General features: G+C 43.6%; 1 protein-coding gene across 2 annotated transcripts in view; it reads right to left on the reverse strand.

The window, feature by feature from the left end:
* LOC138978305 (multiple epidermal growth factor-like domains protein 6) overlaps window positions 1-20,220 on the reverse strand; it is a 285,073-nt gene that overhangs the window by 87,989 nt on the left and 176,864 nt on the right. For both annotated transcript variants that reach the window (XM_070350998.1, XM_070350995.1), the window contains exons 5-6: window positions 19,713-19,835; window positions 18,203-18,325 (exon numbers count right to left, since the gene is read on the reverse strand). In XM_070350998.1, the coding sequence (XP_070207099.1) occupies window positions 18,203-18,325; window positions 19,713-19,835 (246 nt within the window). The remainder of the gene's footprint in view (window positions 1-18,202; window positions 18,326-19,712; window positions 19,836-20,220) is intronic.

The raw sequence follows: 20,220 nt of genomic DNA on the forward strand, positions 1-20,220 counted from the left end.
GTAGACCCTCGTATGTTCCTCCTTTTTATTTTTATCATCCTCCTTGGTCGTGTCGGGGGGCCCGGTAGTTCAGTTGGTAGAGCACTGGACTTGTGATCGGAAGGTCGCTGCCGGTTCGAATTCGGGCCGGGACGGACACGGGTCAACTTTATGTGCAAAACCCAGAGACGGAAACCATGTTCCACCCCCGTGTCACCACAATTGCACGTAAAAGATCTTGGTCAGTGCAGATGGCTGACACTACCTAAACACACTGACATACATCAAAAGCCGTGAGGGCGTAAAACCCGAATCATATAACCCATATCATGTCCTTAAGAGGCGTAATATTTAGCCTGTAGGACAGTAAGCATTCTCTCTTTTCTTTGGTCGTGTCGATGGGCAGCTGGGGCACTCTGGCAGACGAATGAGCATACAGACGAACGGCACGCTCACTCAAACACACGTGTTCAAAAACGACAATCACGAAAGTAGGGCGGCGCAAAACAATAGCTGAGACAAACAAACAAACAAACAAACAAACAAACAGAGTAAGAAGATTTTCTGAAAGGCACACACCCAACACCACCTCTCCCCCCCCCCCCCCCCACACTGATACACACGCACGCACACACACACACACACAAACACACCGTCACACACACACAAACACACACACACAAACATACACACACACACACACAGACACACACACACACACACACACACACACACACACACACACACACACACACACACACACGAATAGTACTCTCCATCCGGCTTCCACAGTCTTACACACCACACCCCTCAGTTTGTCTTTTCTCTTTCCTTTCCATCCCCCCTCCTCCTCTTCCTCCGCTCTCTCCCTCCTTCTCTTTGAACGTAGTTCCTTTATCAGTCGTGATCAGTGTGCTAAATTACCATAGCGAATTTTACAGCAGTTAAGCGCGAAGCAGACAGATTGTGTCGATCCGAGACACTGGGTGAATCTTTTTTTCCTGGTTGGTACGTGTGAACAATCACAACAGAATTATTATTTATGCTTACGATTTGATGCGTGTATGTTTATTTCGCTGTGCTTTGAGTGTGTGTGTGTGTATGTGTGTGTGTGTGTGTGTGTGTGTGTGTGTGTGTGTGTGTGTGTGTGTGTGTGTGTGTGCGCGCGCGGGTGTATAAGAGAGAGAGAGAGAGAGAGAGAGAGAGAGAGAGAGAGAGAGAGAGAGAGAGAGAGAGAGAGAGAGAGAGAGAGAGAGAGAGAGAGAATGACAATGACAATTCTTTATTTTACGAGGGTAACAGAATAAGCATTGGTATACTTTTTTGCATCTGGCCCTCGCCCTAAAGAGGGACTAAATCTACTATAATAACTACTACTACATACTTACATAATTAGTAAAACAGTATAAGTTTATGTACATGAGCGCATTATATGAAACATTGTAGTTTATAAATGTTTATGACAAGGTGCAAAGCAAAAATTTGCAAGTCAATTAGAGTTAGAATACTATGCAGTAGTACTTCAACTCTGCAAGACAATGGATAGTATGCAGAACATCATAATTTCGTGAACAAAACTATAAATCAAAAGTGAGTGACTGTGTCCCAAAGGACATAACAATCAAGAATATACTATTTTCATCAAATGGGATATATATTAGTATTTGAAAGAATCTGTGCTGGTAGCTTCCCGTAAGGCATTCGGAAGAGCGTTCCAGAGACGGCCACCTGAATAAACTAGACTAGACTTAAATAAGTCTATCCTAGGAAGAGGAGTGTTAAATTTCATAAGGTGGTGTGAATTCTTCAAAGAAAACTTTGAACAAATGGTTTGGGGTAGAGTTTCGGATATAATTTTATGCATAAAGATTCCTTTGTTAAAAAGCAGTCTTGACTTTAGAGGTAAGATCCCTAAATGTATGTAGTCTAACTCTGTGAGGGTAGTGTGCTTTAGTAATACTACTTTTAGCGCTCTTTTATGTAATCTGCTCAGTGGTTTTAAGGAATTTTCACTTGCTGAGTCCCATAGAGTGGATGCGTAATCAATAACAGATTGAATATGAGCAATGAAGAATAACTTTCTGGTGTGGCAGTTCAGGAAGTGTTTAATTCTAGATAAGAGATACACTTTCTTTGACACCACTTTACTAAGTTGCTCTGTGTGGGTTGACCAAGACAAGTTGTTATCGATATTAACACCCAGCAGTTTGTGATGGTCGACTTTTCCCACTATTTCACCATCTATCATGAAAGCAGGACCAGCTGAACAAATATTCTGGCGTTTTTGTCTTGTTGTTATGACCATATATTTGGTTTTCTTTGGGTTAAGAGACATATGGTTTAGTTCAGTCCACTCTGTCAACTGGTTTAAACTCCTTTGAAGTGATTCTGATAAGCGAGTTAAATTTGTGTTGCTGGAGTGAATTGTGGTGTCATCTGCAAAAAGCTCACATACATTTTGAATATGTAGGGGGAGGTCATTAATGTATATATAGAGAAGAGGAGGGGTCCTAAAACCGATCCTTGTGGTACACCGTATTTTACTTCTTGCATGCTCGACGCCGATGCGTTTGTTAGTACAGTTTGTTGTCTGCCGGTGAGAAATGAACTAATAAGTTTGACAGTTTCGATTCCGACGCCATACAATGCGAATTTTCTCAGTAATAACGTGTGATCAATAACGTCAAAGGCTTTAGCAAAATCAACAAAAATGGCAACACAGAATTCATTGTCGTTTATTTTCTCCAGCCATTGATCAACAAGAGAAACTAAGGCAGTATGGCAGGAATGGTTAGCTCTAAAACCCGATTGTTTAGGGTGAAGTAAATTGTTTTGGTTAAGATGCGTTAGAATATGTTTGTTAATGTGTTTTTCAAGTGGTTTTGATAAAACATGACAGACAATATTGAAATTGGCCTATAGTTTGATGGGTCTTTTTTGTCACCTGATTTAAACAGAGGAATGACTTTAGCCTGTTTCAGGGCGACTGGGAAATAATTTTTGTCTTAACAAAGATTATAAAGGTAAGTGAGTGTTTCAGAAATTACAGGGGCTGACAATTTAAGAATCCTACCATCGAGGCCGTCGATTCCCCGGGAGCCTGTTTACTTTAGGTGTGTAAGTGCGTAAAAAACTTCAGGTACTGTAAGTAGAGGAATATTCGCTTGACTTGAAACTTGTTTCGACTCACAATATTCTTCTAACACTTTCAAATTGTTCAAATTGGATTTGTCATTTGTAATAACTTTTTCAGCTATTTTAGAAAAATGCGTGTTTAAATCATCAGGGGATATGTCCTTAACACAACTTGAATGACTGGCAATCGTTTTATTTGTAAGTTCATTTATTGCTTTACATATATTCTTTGAATTTTGCTTTGATGACGCTAGGTCATGAAAGTACTTGATCTTTTTTGTTCGTTTAAGTGAGTTTACTTTTTTTCTCTGTTCTCTATACTCCGCTTCCTTGTCAACTGATTTTAAAAAATCACGATGGCCAATAGCATCTTGTAATTCAGTATCAAACCATTTAGCTTTTACTATTTGCTTGACTCTCTTAATTCTCCACGGGGCATGTTTATCGTATATTTCTGTAAAGACATTTATCCAGTGTGTTATTGCATCATCAGGATCCGTATAATTATAAACATCAGAGAGAGAAGAATTACTTAAGTCTACAAGAAAGGCGTTCTCGTTTAATTTAGTAAAGGAGCGGTACTTTACTGTCTTGTGACCAACTTTGGGGATTTTTACACCCTTTCTTGACCACGTGAGACAAACAGGAAAATGATCACTACAGCCAAGAGAGAGAGAGAGACTGAGAGAGAGAGAGAGAGAGAGAGAGAGAGAGAGAGAGAGAGAGAGAGAGAGAGAGAGAGAGAGAGAGAATGCGTACGTGTGTGCAAATACGCGTACTTGCACAAGAATGATCTACTACCTGCATATCTGTCTGTGTGTCTGTCAGTCTGACTGTCTAACTGCAAGATTATTTTGCTAGTCAAAGCAAACATGCAAGGTTGCTGCCAATGAAAAAAGTTAATATTCTGCAACTGATACCTTGCTCCTATCTTGCCTATCTGCCACATGCATTCTGGGGTACTCTTCTGGGGCCGCTGTCTTCCCTGTGGGAACTCTGTGTTTCCGAAAACGTAGACAAACGATAATGGAATTTTCTTTTAACTGGCACGCTGTAAAACTCATTGGTGTCTTCCTCGGCCGTGGGGTGGGGGGGTTGATGCACTTAGACTCTTATATTTTCTTGAGAAACATGAAAAGAGCAAAAGTTTGTAACCGCAATTTCTTTGTTAAAAAGCGCACACGGCTACTGAGACAGCTGGCCGGTCAAGCAGACAGACAGACAGACAGACAGACTTACAGATTTATGCACACGCGTTCAACCTTAATCACGTTCCCAGACAGGCAGGCAGACGGACAAACACACAGACAAAGTGATTAGAGAAAGACAGGCCGTTTAATAAACGGCTGGACGGGCAAACGGACAGACTGACAGACACTGACACAGGCGGATACAGACTCTCTCTCTCTCTCCGTCTCTCTCTCTCTTCGAGTCTCTCGCTCTCTCTCTCTCTCTCTTCTAGTCTCTCGCTCTCTCTCTCTCTTCGAGTCTCTCTCTCTCTCTCTCTCTTCGAGTCTCTCTCTCTCTCTCTCTCTCTCTCTCTTCGAGTCTCTCTCTCTCTCTCTCTCTGTCTCTCTCTCTCTCTTCGAGTCTCTCTCTCTCTCTCTCTCTCTCTTCGAGTCTCTCTCTCTCTCTCTCTTCGAGTCTCTCTCTCTCTCTCTCTTCGAGTCTCTCTCTCTCTCTCTCTTCGAGTCTCTCTCTCTCTCTCTCTCTCTCTCTTCGAGTCTCTCTCTCTCCGAGTCTCTCTCTCTTCGAGTCTCTCTCTCTCTCTTCGAGTCTCTCTCTCTCTCTCTCTCTTCGAGTCTCTCTCTCTCTCTCTCTCTCTCTCTCTCTTCGAGTCTCTCTCTCTCTCTTCGAGTCTCTCTCTCTCTCTCTCTCTTCGAGTCTCTCTCTCTCTCTCTCTCTCTCTCTCTCTCGAGTCTCTCTCTCTCTCTCTCTCTCTCTCTCTCTCTCTCTCTCTCTCTTCGAGTCTCTCTCTCTCTCTTCGAGTCTCTCTCTCTCTCTCTCTTCGAGTCTCTCTCTCTCCGAGTCTCTCTCTCTTCGAGTCTCTCTCTCTCTCTCTCTTCGAGTCTCTCTCTCTCTCTCTCTCTCTCTCTCTTCGAGTCTCTCTCTCTCTCTCTCTCTCTCTTCGAGTCTCTCTCTCTCCGAGTCTCTCTCTCTTCGAGTCTCTCTCTCTCTCTCTCTTCGAGTCTCTCTCTCTCTCTCTCTTCGAGTCTCTCTCTCTCTCTTCGAGTCTCTCTCTCTCTCTCTCTCTCTCTCTCTCTCTCTCTCTCTCTCTCTCTCTCTCTCTCTCTCTCTCTCTTCGAGTCTCTCTCGAGTCTCTCTCTCTCTCTCTCTCTCTCTCTCTCTCTCTCTCTCTCTCTCTCTCTCTCTCTCTCTCTCTCTCTCTCTCTCTCTCACCCCGCCCACACCTAACAACTGACACTCCCAGACCGAACCTCCGCCGTCCCTACTAAAAACTTTCGAAGTTTTGACAATAAACGAAAGTGATTGTTACCGAGACTCCCCCTCCCCTTTCCCCTCAGCCTAACCCCACTTTTCACCAGTGACAATAATGATAGTCTTTTCATAGCCCTTCGCTTTGATTAGATCTGAAACGTCTGTCATAATGGGTGCGTGTGATCGATAGTCTGTGATTGCCTGCCAATTTTCTCTCATTACAGCCGCCACTGCTCTTCAACCTCCGTGCGTGCTGGACCGCGTTTGTTTTGGGCCCGCGCCGCCATTTTTCGTCAGTTTTGACTGTGCGGGATTGCTAGCGCATGCGCAATAGACTGCAGGAAGCGAACGCTGCAGGAGAGTATTTTCTCTAGTAAAAGTATGACTGGCGTCAGTTTTGGCCTAACCCCGGTCTCGGCGTAGAGCTAGACAACAGAAAAATAATATTACAGGAGCGTATTTTCCCTAGTAAAATATGACTGGCGGTAGTTCAGTTTGGCCTGACCCCGGTCTCGGCGTAGAGCCAGACAGCAGAAAAATAATACTACAGGAGCGTATTTTCCCTGGTAAAATATGACTGGCGTAAGTTTTGGCCCGGCCAAGACTTCGGCTTAAGAGATAGACAGCAGGAAAAGAATGTTACAGGAGCGTAGTTTCACTGGTAAATTAGACTGTGGGTGTTATTTTCGTCAGGTTTGGCCTGGCACCCGGTGGTCCTGGCGTAGAGTTAAACTGGTGCACAATACTGCAGGGTAAGAATGCTGCATGGGTGTATTTTCAATTGTACGATATGATTTCGAGTGTTGTTTTTTGTCAGTCTTTTGCCTGGCACCGGCGGCCTCGGCATACAGCTCGACTGACTGAGTACAGTGATGACTGCCGCAGTTGCACAAGGCAGCAGAATAAGAATGCACCAGGAGTGTAGTTTTATGAGTAAAATATTACTGGAGCGTAAATTATTTATTTATCTAACTTTTTTGGTCTTTCTTTTTTTAAGGAAGGATTCACTCCTGCAACTGGGAGTCACACAGGCAGGGCACTGAGCTGAAAGAGGTTTTCCCTGAACATCCTTGATATTTGAACTTGGAACACTGTTTTCTGGCCTTCTCCAGTAGCAATTGTATACAATCAAAGAATTAGAATTTTTTGACTTTTGCCGATTTTCACGAAATCGTCATGTATCCTGCCTGGAGTGATAATTACGCTCCCTGTGTCCTTGTTGGTAGACGTTTTTCTTGCGTCCTACACCTGTCCTCCTGGCTTGAGACTGTATAATTGGAGACGTTTTTAAAATAAATACTTGTTCGTCACAGTTGTGTACTAAACACATCTCTATCATCATGTTTGGGGGCTTGTGTTTGGCTGAGAATCTCTGGATATGATAAACGCTGCACGTAACTAGGATAATTCCTTGCTCAATAGGATACACCTTTTTTTTCGCTTTTCCTTCTTTTTTAGCCACACACTGACCAAACATAACACCGTAGTAACACATTTTACGACAAAGATCGCACCTTTTCTTCCCCGTGTTGTATGACATAGAAAGCAGTGAAAGAAATCAGATGTCACATCAAAAGTCACAATCTTTTTTTCTTATTTTACTTTTTCTCCCAAACATTCTACCCTAACTCAAGACTTAAGTAATACATTCTTCCCGTACTCTACCTACACCATAACCTTACTTTGTTGTACTGCCTGGCGCCAAAGTGGAGAATAAAGAGCACGTCTCCATTATCAAGTTTGTCACCTGTTATGTTAAACATCCTCACGACAGAACCCTACTTCAAAACGGTCGTCCCTATCGCGGGTCGAATAGCCAGCCATCAAAGAAAAGTATGGTGTCACATTCCAGCCACAAACGAGCTTTTCAGACGCTGGTGGTAAGCAATCTTGCGAGCCAATGAAAAAGCGCGGGTCAAGTGGCCCTTGAGTCGATGACACCGGTTGGCCTCTCTCAGTCACAACATCCTCATTGAAGAGCTGTGTTGACTCAATATGGTTTGGTGCGGTGCCCTTCTCTTCCTTTTTCGTGGTCTTTTTGTGTTGTGCGCGAAGACTTGGAGAAACGGAGTTGGGTTTGGTAGGATAGGAGTGTGGGTGTAACTGTTTAACATTATCTCTTGATGTTTATACAGAGGAAGGTTTTGTACAGTAATACTATTCCATGCATTGGCTCGATCCTTCTCCCTCGCAATAGCAGCTTTTTGCTTTCCCCTTAACCAAAAAACAACCCACCTTGCATGGCATTAAATTCAATAAAAATTGACGTGTCTCAAAAAGCCGGGTAACAAATGCAGAATTGTTCAATACCTTCTTCTTCTTCTTCTGCGTTCGTGGGCTGAAACTCCCACGTACACCCATGTTTTTGCACGAGTGGAATTGTACGTGTATGACCGTTTTTACCCCGCCATTAAGGCAGCCATACGCCGCTTTCGGAGGAAGCATGCTGGGTATTTTCGTGTTTCTATAACCCACCGAACTCTGACATGGATTACAGGATCTTTTCCGTGCGCACTTGGTCTTGTGCTTGCGTGTACACACGAAGGGGGATAAGCCATTAGCAGGTCTGCACATGAGTTGACCTGGGAGATCGGAAAAGTCTCCACACTTAACCCACCAGGCGGCCGCGGCCGGGATTCGAACCCTCGACCTTCCGATTAAGAGGTCGACGTCTTAATTACAACCCCCCATAGCGCCCGTCTTTCAATACCGGGAGTTGACGAAACCACCAGCTTTCTCCCCACCCCCACCCCACCAAACTCGCCGCTGTCCATTCTCCCCACCCCCACCCCACCAAACTCGCCGCTGTCCATTCTCCCCACCCCCACCCCACCAAACTCGCCGCTGTCCATTCTCCCCACCCCCACCCCACCAAACTCGCCGCTGTCCATTCTCCCCACCCCCACCCCACCAAACTCGCCGCTGTCCATTCTCCCCACCCCCACCCCACCAAACTCGCCGCTGTCCATTCTCCCCACCCCCACCCCACCAAACTCGCCGCTGTCCATTCTCCCCACCCCCACCCCACCAAACTCGCCGCTGTCCATTCTCCCCACCCCCACCCCACCAAACTCGCCGCTGTCCATTCTCCCCACCCCCACCCCACCAAACTCGCCGCTGTCCATTCTCCCCACCCCCACCCCACCAAACTCGCCGCTGTCCATTCTCCCCACCCCCACCCCACCAAACTCGCCGCTGTCCATTCTCCCCACCCCCACCCCACCAAACTCGCCGCTGTCCATTCTCCCCGCCCCCACCCCACCAAACTCGCCGCTGTCCATTCTCCCCACCCCCACCCCACCAAACTCGCCGCTGTCCATTCTCCCCGCCCCCACCCCACCAAACTCGCCGCTGTCCATTCTCCCCGCCCCCACCCCACCAAACTCGCCGCTGTCCATTCTCCCCACCCCCACCCCACCAAACTCGCCGCTGTCCATTCTCCCCACCCCCACCCCACCAAACTCGCCGCTGTCCATTCTCCCCGCCCCCACCCCACCAAACTCGCCGCTGTCCATTCTCCCCGCCCCCACCCCACCAAACTCGCCGCTGTCCATTCTCCCCGCCCCCACCCCACCAAACTCGCCGCTGTCCATTCTCCCCACCCCCACCCCACCAAACTCGCCGCTGTCCATTCTCCCCGCCCCCACCCCACCAAACTCGCCGCTGTCCATTCTCCCCACCCCCACCCCACCAAACTCGCCGCTGTCCATTCTCCCCACCCCCACCCCACCAAACTCGCCGCTGTCCATTCTCCCCACCCGCACCCCACCCAAACTCGCCGCTGTCCATTCTCCCCGCAATGCAAAACACAACTTCATGTTCGCCGAATAATTATTGATCTGTACGCACAAAGCTAGAGGAAATACAGAATGTACGTGTTTTCCAAAAATATGTGATACTGTAGCTACTTTGAAGTCTAACTAGGTCACAAAAACACAAAGACTCAAAATGTCCATTCTTGTATCCATCTCCAAAAGTAAATCACAAAACACAGGCTTCCGATCTCGATGCTCTGTAAAATGTGTTTTCAGTGATCGAGCAGACCCATAAAGATGAATTAACGCCAGTGTAGATTTTATCGGTGGATTATCACGCCGTGGATCGTGTAACTCTGCATTTGCGCCACCGCAACTTTTTATCGCTTCACGCCGACGAAGAGGCAAGCTGCAAGGTAGGTCTCTCACAGAAAATGAAAATTTGTAGGATTTTCAGGCATCATCTAGATTCTTCATTAGTACATTTTAAAGAAGTATATACTCAAGGTCTAAGGTACGTGCTTTTTTAGTCGAAATGTCAGGTTTCGGCAGTTCAGAAGTCCGATTTCTGCTGGAATTGTAGCTGAAATTGCACGATTTGTCCCTTCCTTCGTAACTTCAACGAAACAGCACTAGTTGATGCATTCCCGTGATGATATCCTGTGAGCTAAACATGTCCTTTGTATTCTTGATGAATGCTGTTGCACAATTTTGTCTTTGGGTGACGCACGCGGCAAAAGAAAACACAAACAATTAGACTTCATGTTATACGCCACCGATGCTTGGTGTAATTCGCCACCGCAATTTCACGTCTTGGATGTTATTCGCCACCGCAACTTTCTAATGAATTGCATAATATGTTGAAGAGTTCAGTGATTCTGTCACTTCCAATTGAAAATATTGATTTGGAGTTGTTCAGTTCAGTGTATAGTTCAGCTTTTGTAGAACACGTTTCTGAGACGCACCTGGCGGCGTTTCACTCCCACATTCTTCGTCATTCTTCTTTCCCGAAAAACGTCACGTCTGTCAGAGGCGTTCTTTTCTCTTCCAGCGTCAAACTGATGAGTTTTTGTGTTGTCGCTGGTAATAGGAATGACTGAATATTAGAATTATTTCACACACATAAACACCAACGAAGCTTAAGAATTTTAGAATTATGTGGTATTTGGCCCCACAATGTTTTTAACAGGAGCGTTCCAGGCCCAGTTTCAGACTCAAGTGACCGCAAATCAAACAGGAAGAGGTAGGTTCCATATTGTCAAACTTAGTGATTTCAGCCACTGAGTGTTTATTGCTAGAATGGCAAGAATCGCTGCGCTCTTCAATCACATATGCTTATACAATAACTTTTCTGACGGGATACGAGTGGTTTGGTTGCAGATGGATTTGGAACAGTCCGGGAAGAAGAAGAAGAAGAAGAAGAAGAAGAAGAAGAAGAAGAAGAAGAAATACTACAGTTTGATTTGTCAACTCATGGTGCCTGTAAATCCTTTGCATAGGCAAGATCACGCCACGCCCCTGAGTTTAAAACTTGCAGCACTAAAGTTAAAATGCTCCTATCAATTGCTGTCAGTTTTGTGACAAAAATAAAGGTTTAAATGCCTCCACGATGTTGATGCGTTTGAAAATAACAATTTGCGTAGTGCGGTGACGAATAACAAAAAATGCGGTGGCGAGTTACATCTAACATTGAATTGATGCGGTGGCGAATTACAGAGAGTTGTTGACACTCTGTTTTTATCTGCTTCTTGCAAAGTATATATGGAACTATATACAGAGAAACTACACGTGGAGATTCATAAAACATTAAAGTTATCAGTGAACATGTCCAAGAATAACCAGTAATCTCCGTTTTGTTGCATTTGACGCAGAAACTGAAAATATGCCCAAAACATGGGGAAACGAGAAGAAAAACAGATCGTCACGATCACCAGGGCCATCAAAGCATAAAAAAATATATACAGAAATATAGCTAAGGATATAAGTATGTGAAATGCAACACTTGAGAACATGCTGAGTGCCTAGCATTCTAACAATTTAATTTATCATTCGAGAGACGTACCTCGCAGCTTGCCTCTTCGTCGGCGTGAAGCGATAAAAAGTTGCGGTGGCGCAAATGCAGAGTTACACGATCCACGGCGTGATTATCGGTATGCACTACAATGCCTTGGATGTCTAGATATTGCCTGAAAGTTCTCAATGAGTGCATTTTATAATACTCTACCATGGGGTTCTCAGTACCCCTTACAATACAACGGTTTTCAACAGTGGTATGCTGACATGTCTCACTTCGCGAAAGCGTCTTGATAGTCCATGGAGTACCCTTTGTGTGGTCAAGTGACCTGAGTGTGACCACCCGGCCTTCTCTCAGCGGTCAGCGCAATACGACACTCCAGCAAAGAATCTGACCACCACCCGGAATAAACTAAGACGTCAGCTAATACAATGCGCCTCCGAGCAGATACCCCGAAGAAGAAAAAAGTAGTAGCAGTAAAACAAACCGTAGTCAGTTACAGGGGGGCATTTTGGACATCTACCCGTAAGAAATTCAAATTGAGTAAGGCGAGACGTGTGTGTGTCCAAATACCTGGAAGGGAAAGAAGATGGATTTTCTGGACAGCATAACTCTGTTTACTGACCAGACCAAAAGATTTACGCCATGATTCACCTGTCCCGAGACTGACAGAGCGAAGCTGACCAAGACTGACAGCAGACAGGTCGGATGGACAAAAAAGACGGGTGACAAAACATCGGATTAGGAACCTGCCGAGGACATAATTAGCATAAATCAGGGGTCGTGATTAGCATAAATCTTCCCTGTCTTTTGTCTGTGTCCCTTTCTTGCCCCCGTAAGTCCCCCTGCCCCATATCATTCTGTGCCCCTCCGCTCGGCCACGCCGGTCTTTTCTGTCCATCGTCGTGTTCCCGGTAGTCTCTCTGTCTCTCTCTCTCTGTCTCTCTCTCTCTGTCTCTCTCTGTCTCTGTCTGTCTGTCTGTCTCTCTCTCTCTCTCTCTGTGTCTGTCTGTCTGTCTGTCTGTCTGTCTGTCTGTCTGTCTCTCTCTCTCACTCTCTGTCTGTCTGTCTCTCTCTCACTCTCTCACTCTCTGTCTGTCTGTCTGTCTGTCTGTCTGTCTCTCTCTGTCTCTCTGTCTCTCTCTCTCTCTCTCTCTCTCTCTCTCTCTCTCTCTCTCTCTCTCTCTCTCTCTCTCCGTTTGGGTTCCTTTTGTGTGCCCTTTTTGTCTTCTGTCTCTCTGTTCCCCTTTTGCCTTCTCGGATCTGTTCCATTTGTTATATTTAGTCAAGTTTTGACTAAATATTTTAACGTAGAGGGGGGAATCGAGACGAGGGTCGTGGTGTATGTGTGTGTGTGTGTGTGTGTGTGTGTGTGTGTGTGTGTGTGTGTGTGTGTGTGTGTGTCTGTCTGTCTGTGTGTGTGTGTAGAGCGATTCAGACCAAACTACTGGACCGATCTTTATGAAATTTTACATGAGAGTTCCTGGGATTGATATCCCCGAACATTTTTTTCATTTTTTTGATAAATGTCTTTGATGACGTCATATCCGGCTTTTCGTGAAAGTTGAGGCGGCACTGTCACGCTCTCATTTTTCAACCAAATTGGTTGAAATTTTGGTCAAGTAATCTTCGACGAAGCCCGGACTTCGGTATTGCATTTCAGCGTGGTGGCTTAAAAATTAATTAATGACTTTGGTCATTAAAAATCTGAAAATTGTAAAAAAAAATAAAAATTTATAAAACGATCCAAATTTACGTTCATCTTATTCTCCATCATTTTCTGATTCCAAAAACATATAAATATGTTATATTTGGATTAAAAACAAGCTCTGAAAATTAAATATATAAAAATTATTATCAAAATTAAATTGTCCAAATCAATTTAAAAACACTTTCATCTTATTCCTTGTCGGTTCCTGATTCCAAAAACATATAGATATGATATGTTTGGATTAAAAACACGCTCAGAAAGTTAAAACAAAGAGAGGTACAGAAAAGCGTGCTATCGATGCTACGAGTATACGGTCTTGCTGAAAAATGGCATTGCGTTCAGTTTCATTCTGTGAGTTCGACAGCTACTTGACTAAATATTGTATTTTCGCCTTACGCGACTTTTTTTGTTAGTTCTGTACGATCTTTCCCCTTTCCGCCTGACGGTCCTCCTCCTTCACCGTAATTCTTCTTCTCACCCCCGCTGTCTCTTTTTTTCCGTCTTCCTTTTTTTAATTTTTTTTTAACTCTGATTCTTTATCTTTTTCTCTTTCCGCCTTGATTCTCGCTGGATTGCTACTTCCCTGTGTTTTCGCCCTTTTGTTAAACCCTGGCACTGTTCTGCAATTGTGTAAAATTCGTCCTGCGCATCGTCTGACAGGTACGATGCCTATATTGGGGACTGTCGTTGAAATTTCGCTAGCTACATATCTAACTAACTTGTCTTTTTGTCATGCTTTTGTGACACCTCTGATTCCTTGTCTATGCTGATATTTATTCCTCCTGTGCCCTTTCTGTCCTCGCTCAGTCTTTTTGTTAGTATTAGTATTTAGTATTTGGAAGGGGGCTGTACTGGTACCCTTACCAGCATTCTTTCCGATTTGTCCTCGCTTTCCTCTTTCAGGTCTCAGCGATCTTGAAATACCTTTACATGAAGTTCTTGTACATCATTGTAAAGAGTGTGAATGACGTTTTAGTTTAGATGTCAAGCGCTTAGAGCAAGCCTTTTTAACGAAAGTTTTTGATTTAGCGCTATATAAATGTTCTTATTATTATTATTATTATTATTATTATTATTATTATTATTATTATTATTATTATTATTATTATTATTATTATTTACCTTTCTGTTGCTCTTTTGCTCTTTAGTTTTATACATACGGGGCACATTATTGAAATTGCTAATGAAAAAAAAGCATTTGTGCTGACAAATGATGAACGTCGTTCATGATTAACATGTTCTGTCAAAAACGATCAGAAGATTGTGTTCGTAAGTTTCCGTACCATATGACTCACTCAGCCTCTATATCCTTCCTCAGAACCGCAACTCAACTCCTAGTCAACTCCCACCCCCTCCCTCCTTTCCCCGTCGTCCCCGATCCTCAAATAAGCCCAAAAGAAAATAAGACCTAAAAAATGATTATATCCTCCCAACATACCCATGCCTTCGTACAGATTGGTCAAATTACCTTACTACAAGGTGTAAACTCGTTCTCACGTTAAGATGACGGTGGGTTTCTCAGGGCTTTGTTTGTGATTCAGGGTGTCACTGGTATGTAACAGTAGGCGCACACGCTTTGTTCCCTTTGAAACTCACACCGCGCGTAGTTCGTCTCGCCCCACAAAATCGCCCATAGATTAAATAGCAATCTGTCACTGGTGGTAAGCATCACACAAGCCTCTGTAATCTACAGTCTAGGAAGCCTACCTCAATTGTTGGAATGAGAGAGTTTTGTTTGTTTGTTTGCTTAACGCCCAGCCGACCACGAAGGGCCATATCAGGGCGGTGCTGCTTTGACATATAACGTGCGCCACACACAAGACAGAAGTCGCAGCACAGGCTTCATGTCTCACCCAGTCACATTATTCTGACACCGGACCAACCAGTCCTAGCACTAACCCCATAATGCCAGACGCCAGGCGGAGCAGCCACTAGATTGCCAATTTTAAAGTCTTAGGTATGACCCGGCCGGGGTTCAAACCCACGACCTCCCGATCACGCCTTAGAGAGAGAGAGAGAGAGAGAGAGAGAGAGAGAGAGAGAGAGAGAGAGAGGAGAGAGAGAGCGAGAGAGGGGGAAGAGAGTGAGAGAGAGGGGGAAGAGAGAAAGAGTGTGAGAGAGAGAGAGAAGAGAGAGAGAAAAGAGAGAGAGAGAGCTCGAGAGAGGGGGGACGAGAGAGAGAGAGAAAAGAGAGAGAGGGGGGGCGGGGGGAGAGGGGGAGAGAGAGAGGCATTTTCCCTATATGTCTTCCATTTCTTATAAAATAGTGACAGAGTTTTGTTTTTGCAAAGTTCATAGTTATATTGAAAATCTCCATTTCTAGTGTAGTTTAACAATAATTGACACCGTTAATTATTCTGAAGCTAACTGATTATTTTCTATGCATCACCGAACTCCATGCACTTGTTTCATTTTAGCTTAATCCTTTCTTGTTTTCTTAATTGTTTAATACATCCTTTTAACGGTGTTTTGCACAGGTGGACGAATTTTCAAGAAACGGTACCACAAGTACACCGAACGGACATTAGTTTATATCAAACTATCATTACAGCAATCTCAACCATCATTCAAAAGTACAACTGTATTCTGTCGAGATGATATTTCTCTCTTTAGTACCAATCTAACATAATCTCATGAATATGTCAACAAGAACATGATGTTTTATCCCTGCTGACAAGTCTTTTCAACATGAATTATAGTACCTGGTGAAAGAAGATATATTGCAAATTGGTACACTGCACAACAAAAAAGGACTGTGGTACACTCTATAAAAAAAATCTTGGCAATGGTAGTGTAGGCGCTTGAAAGTTTCGAGGTCCGTGAAAATACACACCATGAAGGTATCATTTTGTTACTGTCAATTCCACTGGATACGACAAAAGTTTAACCATGAGTTTTTCTAGTCTAACAACTGAATAAAAACACACAACATTGGTAGTTTATTGGAACGTTTAACGAGGGCCCCAAAGGGTTTTAAATCGTGATCGTGATTGGCGTTTTTTGACCTTTCTGTGACCGTGATTGCCGAAATTTCCATTTCTGTGATCGTGATGGGACTTTGCCCGTGATCCGTGATGACAAAAAAAATCAAGTCTCGTGATCGTGATCGTGATTTGTTTTCGTGATCGTGATGGGCATTATTGCAAAGCATGTTATTTTCAACGTACATTTTTCACAGCTGTATCACTCTATGATCCTCTATTCGTCAAGGTGTTTGTGTTCGTGAAAACAAAAATCAAGGTAACTGTGATCGTGAAAGCAAACATTTCCCTTCCCGTGATCGTGATGATACCCCCCCTTTGGGGCCCTCTTTAATCAATGACAAAACAAAACGTTATATTTAATGTACATTTAGTACTGTAAATGTAACGTTTTGTTTTGTCATAAATGAACCGTTGAAATATCAATGACCTACCATTCTTGTTTTTGTATTCTGAATTTTGGAACGTTAGCAGTCTATCTGTTTTTGGAGTTTGAGTCAACAACAACTTCGTTATGTAGTGTGCAAGAAAACCGGTGTAACACGAAATTCTTACTCCACGAAAAATTTACTCCGGAGTAAATATTTCGTACAAAATTCTTACTCCGAGTACACTGTTCGTACGAGAACAGAACTCCCCAAGGCACGAAAAAATTACTCCCTCCACGAAATTTTTACTCCCCATTTTTATTACTTCCAGTAAAAATCTCGTACGCAAAAATGGGATGCTGGCGAAGGGATAATGCCAATAAGTGATCTCGCGCACACGAATGTCGCGCTACCCTCCTTCCACCCCTTCCACCACCAAGACTAACAGGGGACAAGGGAGTACAAATTTCGTACACCTGGCATGGGAAGTTAAATTGCTCGTGTTGGGGTGAAGTAATTTATTCGTTATTTATTCGTCAGGGAAGTAACATTTTTGTACGAAATGTTTACTCGGAACTCACCTGTCTTGGGAAGTAATTTTCTCGTGCAATGGGGGAGTGCTTTTTTCGTAAAGGGAGTAACTTTTTCGTACGAAATGTTTACTCCGGAGTAAAAATCTCGTGGGAGTAATTTTCTCGTGTTACATCGGCGTGAACCACATCAAATACGACATGTCTGTTCAGCTTAAAGGTATACCAGTTATTCTCGTATAACCTTCTTCTTCAGCGTTCCAGAATTGTCTGGTTACGTACTGTGAGCTCGTTTGCCCATTTGGGTTCCTCACACTATACTCTGAGAGCATAGTCAGCTCACTCCGCTTTCGTTGAGTAGGCATGCTGGGTATTTTCGTGTTTCCATAACCCACCAAACTCCGACATGGATTACAGGATCTTTTCCGTGCGCACTTGGTCTTGTGCTTGCGTGTACACACGAAGGGGGCTAAGTCACTGCACATAAGTTGACCTGGAAGATCGGAAAAATCTCCACTCTTAACCCACGAGGCGGCAGCGACCGGGATTCGAACTCACGACCTCCCGATTAGGATGCCGACGTCTTACCACCACGCCACTGCGCCCGTCCTCGTATAACCGATTCGGGTCATCGTCTCAGATCTGCCCCGGCTTTCACATATGATGGGACCATGCCTCCACTTGAACACGTACCGAAAATCAACTGGCTGCTCTCTGTTCAGGGTGGGTACACTTTTATACATTCATTTCGCAACTGACAGTAGTGTCATGTCAGTCAGAAAAATTAATTCATAAAAAAATCCCACTCGAAGCAGCCAGAGAGTTGATTTTTAGTACGTGTCTCTTATGCCCTGTAATACCCTGGATAGATCGGAGATAGTGAGACCCAACATTTACACGGGAATAACTGTGCATTTAATGGCACATAGTATCACAGTTTTGCAGTTGGCAACATCGAAGCTGTGTGGACAAAAGCAGATATTAGTAAGTGCAACAATTGCAAACTGTACATCGCCATCATAATCAAAACGGTAACTTGGTGATCAATACTTACTGTTACATATAACATCATAATGAAACCATGCAACTTGCACCAACAAATACAACACATCTCAGCTTCTACACTGTACTGACAACATGCTGCATACATCACTGACACCAACAAATGTAAATGTCTTTTTCCTTTTACAGAAACTCTGCGCAAGCTCTAGTAAAATTGTAACTGCCCAACACAGGCCATGCGTTTAAACAAAACAATTGAAGAGTTAAACAAAATGTGCAATGACTTACGAATGCACGTGCGTCCGTCCGCGTGCAAGCGCTGTCCTTTGGGACACTCGCAAGCGAATCCACCGTACGTGTTGACACATTTGTGTTGACATCCGCCGTTGTGGTCCACGCATTCGTCCACGTCTGATAAGAGAAAATGAACTTTTATTTTTCATTTTTTTTATTGTTTTGCTATTGAATCTATGGATTTATTGCCGGTTAAATGTTAAAATTCATTGATATTTGACCAGTTATTTAGGTTTATCTTATTAAGCAAACGTTTGGAATAATGAATGCATTTATCTCATCCATGTTCGAAACGACCATGTGCAGTACTGTTTACATTTCCTTGTTCTGGTAGTATTCTATTTTCAACCATGTGGAAGTCATTGTATGCGTGTGTGTGCGAGTGAGTGTGCGAGCGCGTGTGAGTACTGTTGTTAGTTTAGCATTGTTTTTACATTTAGTCAAGTTTTGACTAAATGTTTTTGTTGTTGTTGTTGTTGTTGTTTTTTCCTTTTATTGTTACATGTTTGTCTACCATAATTTACCATTATCATTTTGACATTATTTCAAACTTGTTATATTAAAATCGTCCGCCAAATTTCAAATTTCATTTGCTTTTAAGAGTACGCTCATAAGCTTAGCTTGTTGTGCTCCATGTTCCTAATTTCATGTATGCGGCAATAGTACCAATGACATTTATTGAATAAACTTGTTTAAACCAAATGTTTTGGTACTGCGGTGCATATCTAATTTATTTCTTCCCTTCATTTCCGTTCCCGAAGTATAAGCCTTGTTTCGTGAAATAAACCTTGGGTCCTTGCTTACCCTTCTTCTACAGAAAGGACCAAGGGTCCACTGCACATGGAACATTACCAGATTGAAATTGAGAAGAATTTATTTTTAAACGGCCGATTATTTCAAAATACATTGTGCTTAAAAACTCCCCCTGAAGACTTCCTGAATATACGTTTGATAACGAATGAGTTTGTGGTCGTTGTTGACCCCCACGCAGCGAATTTGTTTCAAAACAAATTACGACGTATGGATACTCACAAGGCCGAACAGAAAAACTGCACAAACACACACAGAAAACCACATAGACAGACCGGCAGACGGACAGACAGACGGACGGAAGGACGGGTGGACAGACGGATGAACAGACATACGTATACTCACACTCTCATGCCATACAGAAAGAAAGACACAAGAAGAGTTGGTGAGAGAGAGAGAGAGAGAGAGAGAGAGAGAGAGAGAGAGAGAGAGGAGAAGAGATAGAGAGAGGGGAGGAAGGAAAAGAGAGGGGAGGGAGATACAGAGACAGTGAGACAGAGACTGAGACAAACAGACAGGCAGACAGAGACATACATACATACATACATACATACATACATACATACATACATACATACATACATACATACAGACATACAGACAGATAGACATACATACATACAGACAGACAGACAGATAGACAGCCAGACGAACAGACAGGGACAGAGAGAGATTCGCAATCATTTCAAAATACCTATGCATCCTTTCATGTCTTCAGCGACTTCGAAGCCAGTGTTGCAGCGACAATTGAAAGAGCCGACGGTGTTCTGACAGTCTCGCTGACACCCTCCGTTGTTCATGGCACACTCGTTCACGTCTGAAACACACGAAGAAGCAACATTAACTTTATGTTTTGGAGTTTCAAAGACACAACGATCATTTTAAGGAAATATTTCAAGCGAGACAGATTATGGAATGCACTATGAGGGCATTGTTATGATGGTGATAGTTCATTGTCGTGTCCATATCGATGGCACTGCCAATGTAACACAAGAGCAAAACAAAGAAACACACACACACACACACACAGTACAGGCACACACCCTCCACACTCACACACACACACACACACACACACACACACACACACACACACACACACACACACACACACACAAACCCTTGGTGATCAATACTAACATATACCTTCACATTGAAACCATGCAACTTTTAACTAAAAATACAACTCACCTAAGCAAACA

The sequence above is a fragment of the Littorina saxatilis genome, linkage group LG10, assembly GCF_037325665.1.
Source record: "Littorina saxatilis isolate snail1 linkage group LG10, US_GU_Lsax_2.0, whole genome shotgun sequence".
NCBI classification, from domain to species: domain Eukaryota; kingdom Metazoa; phylum Mollusca; class Gastropoda; order Littorinimorpha; family Littorinidae; genus Littorina; species Littorina saxatilis.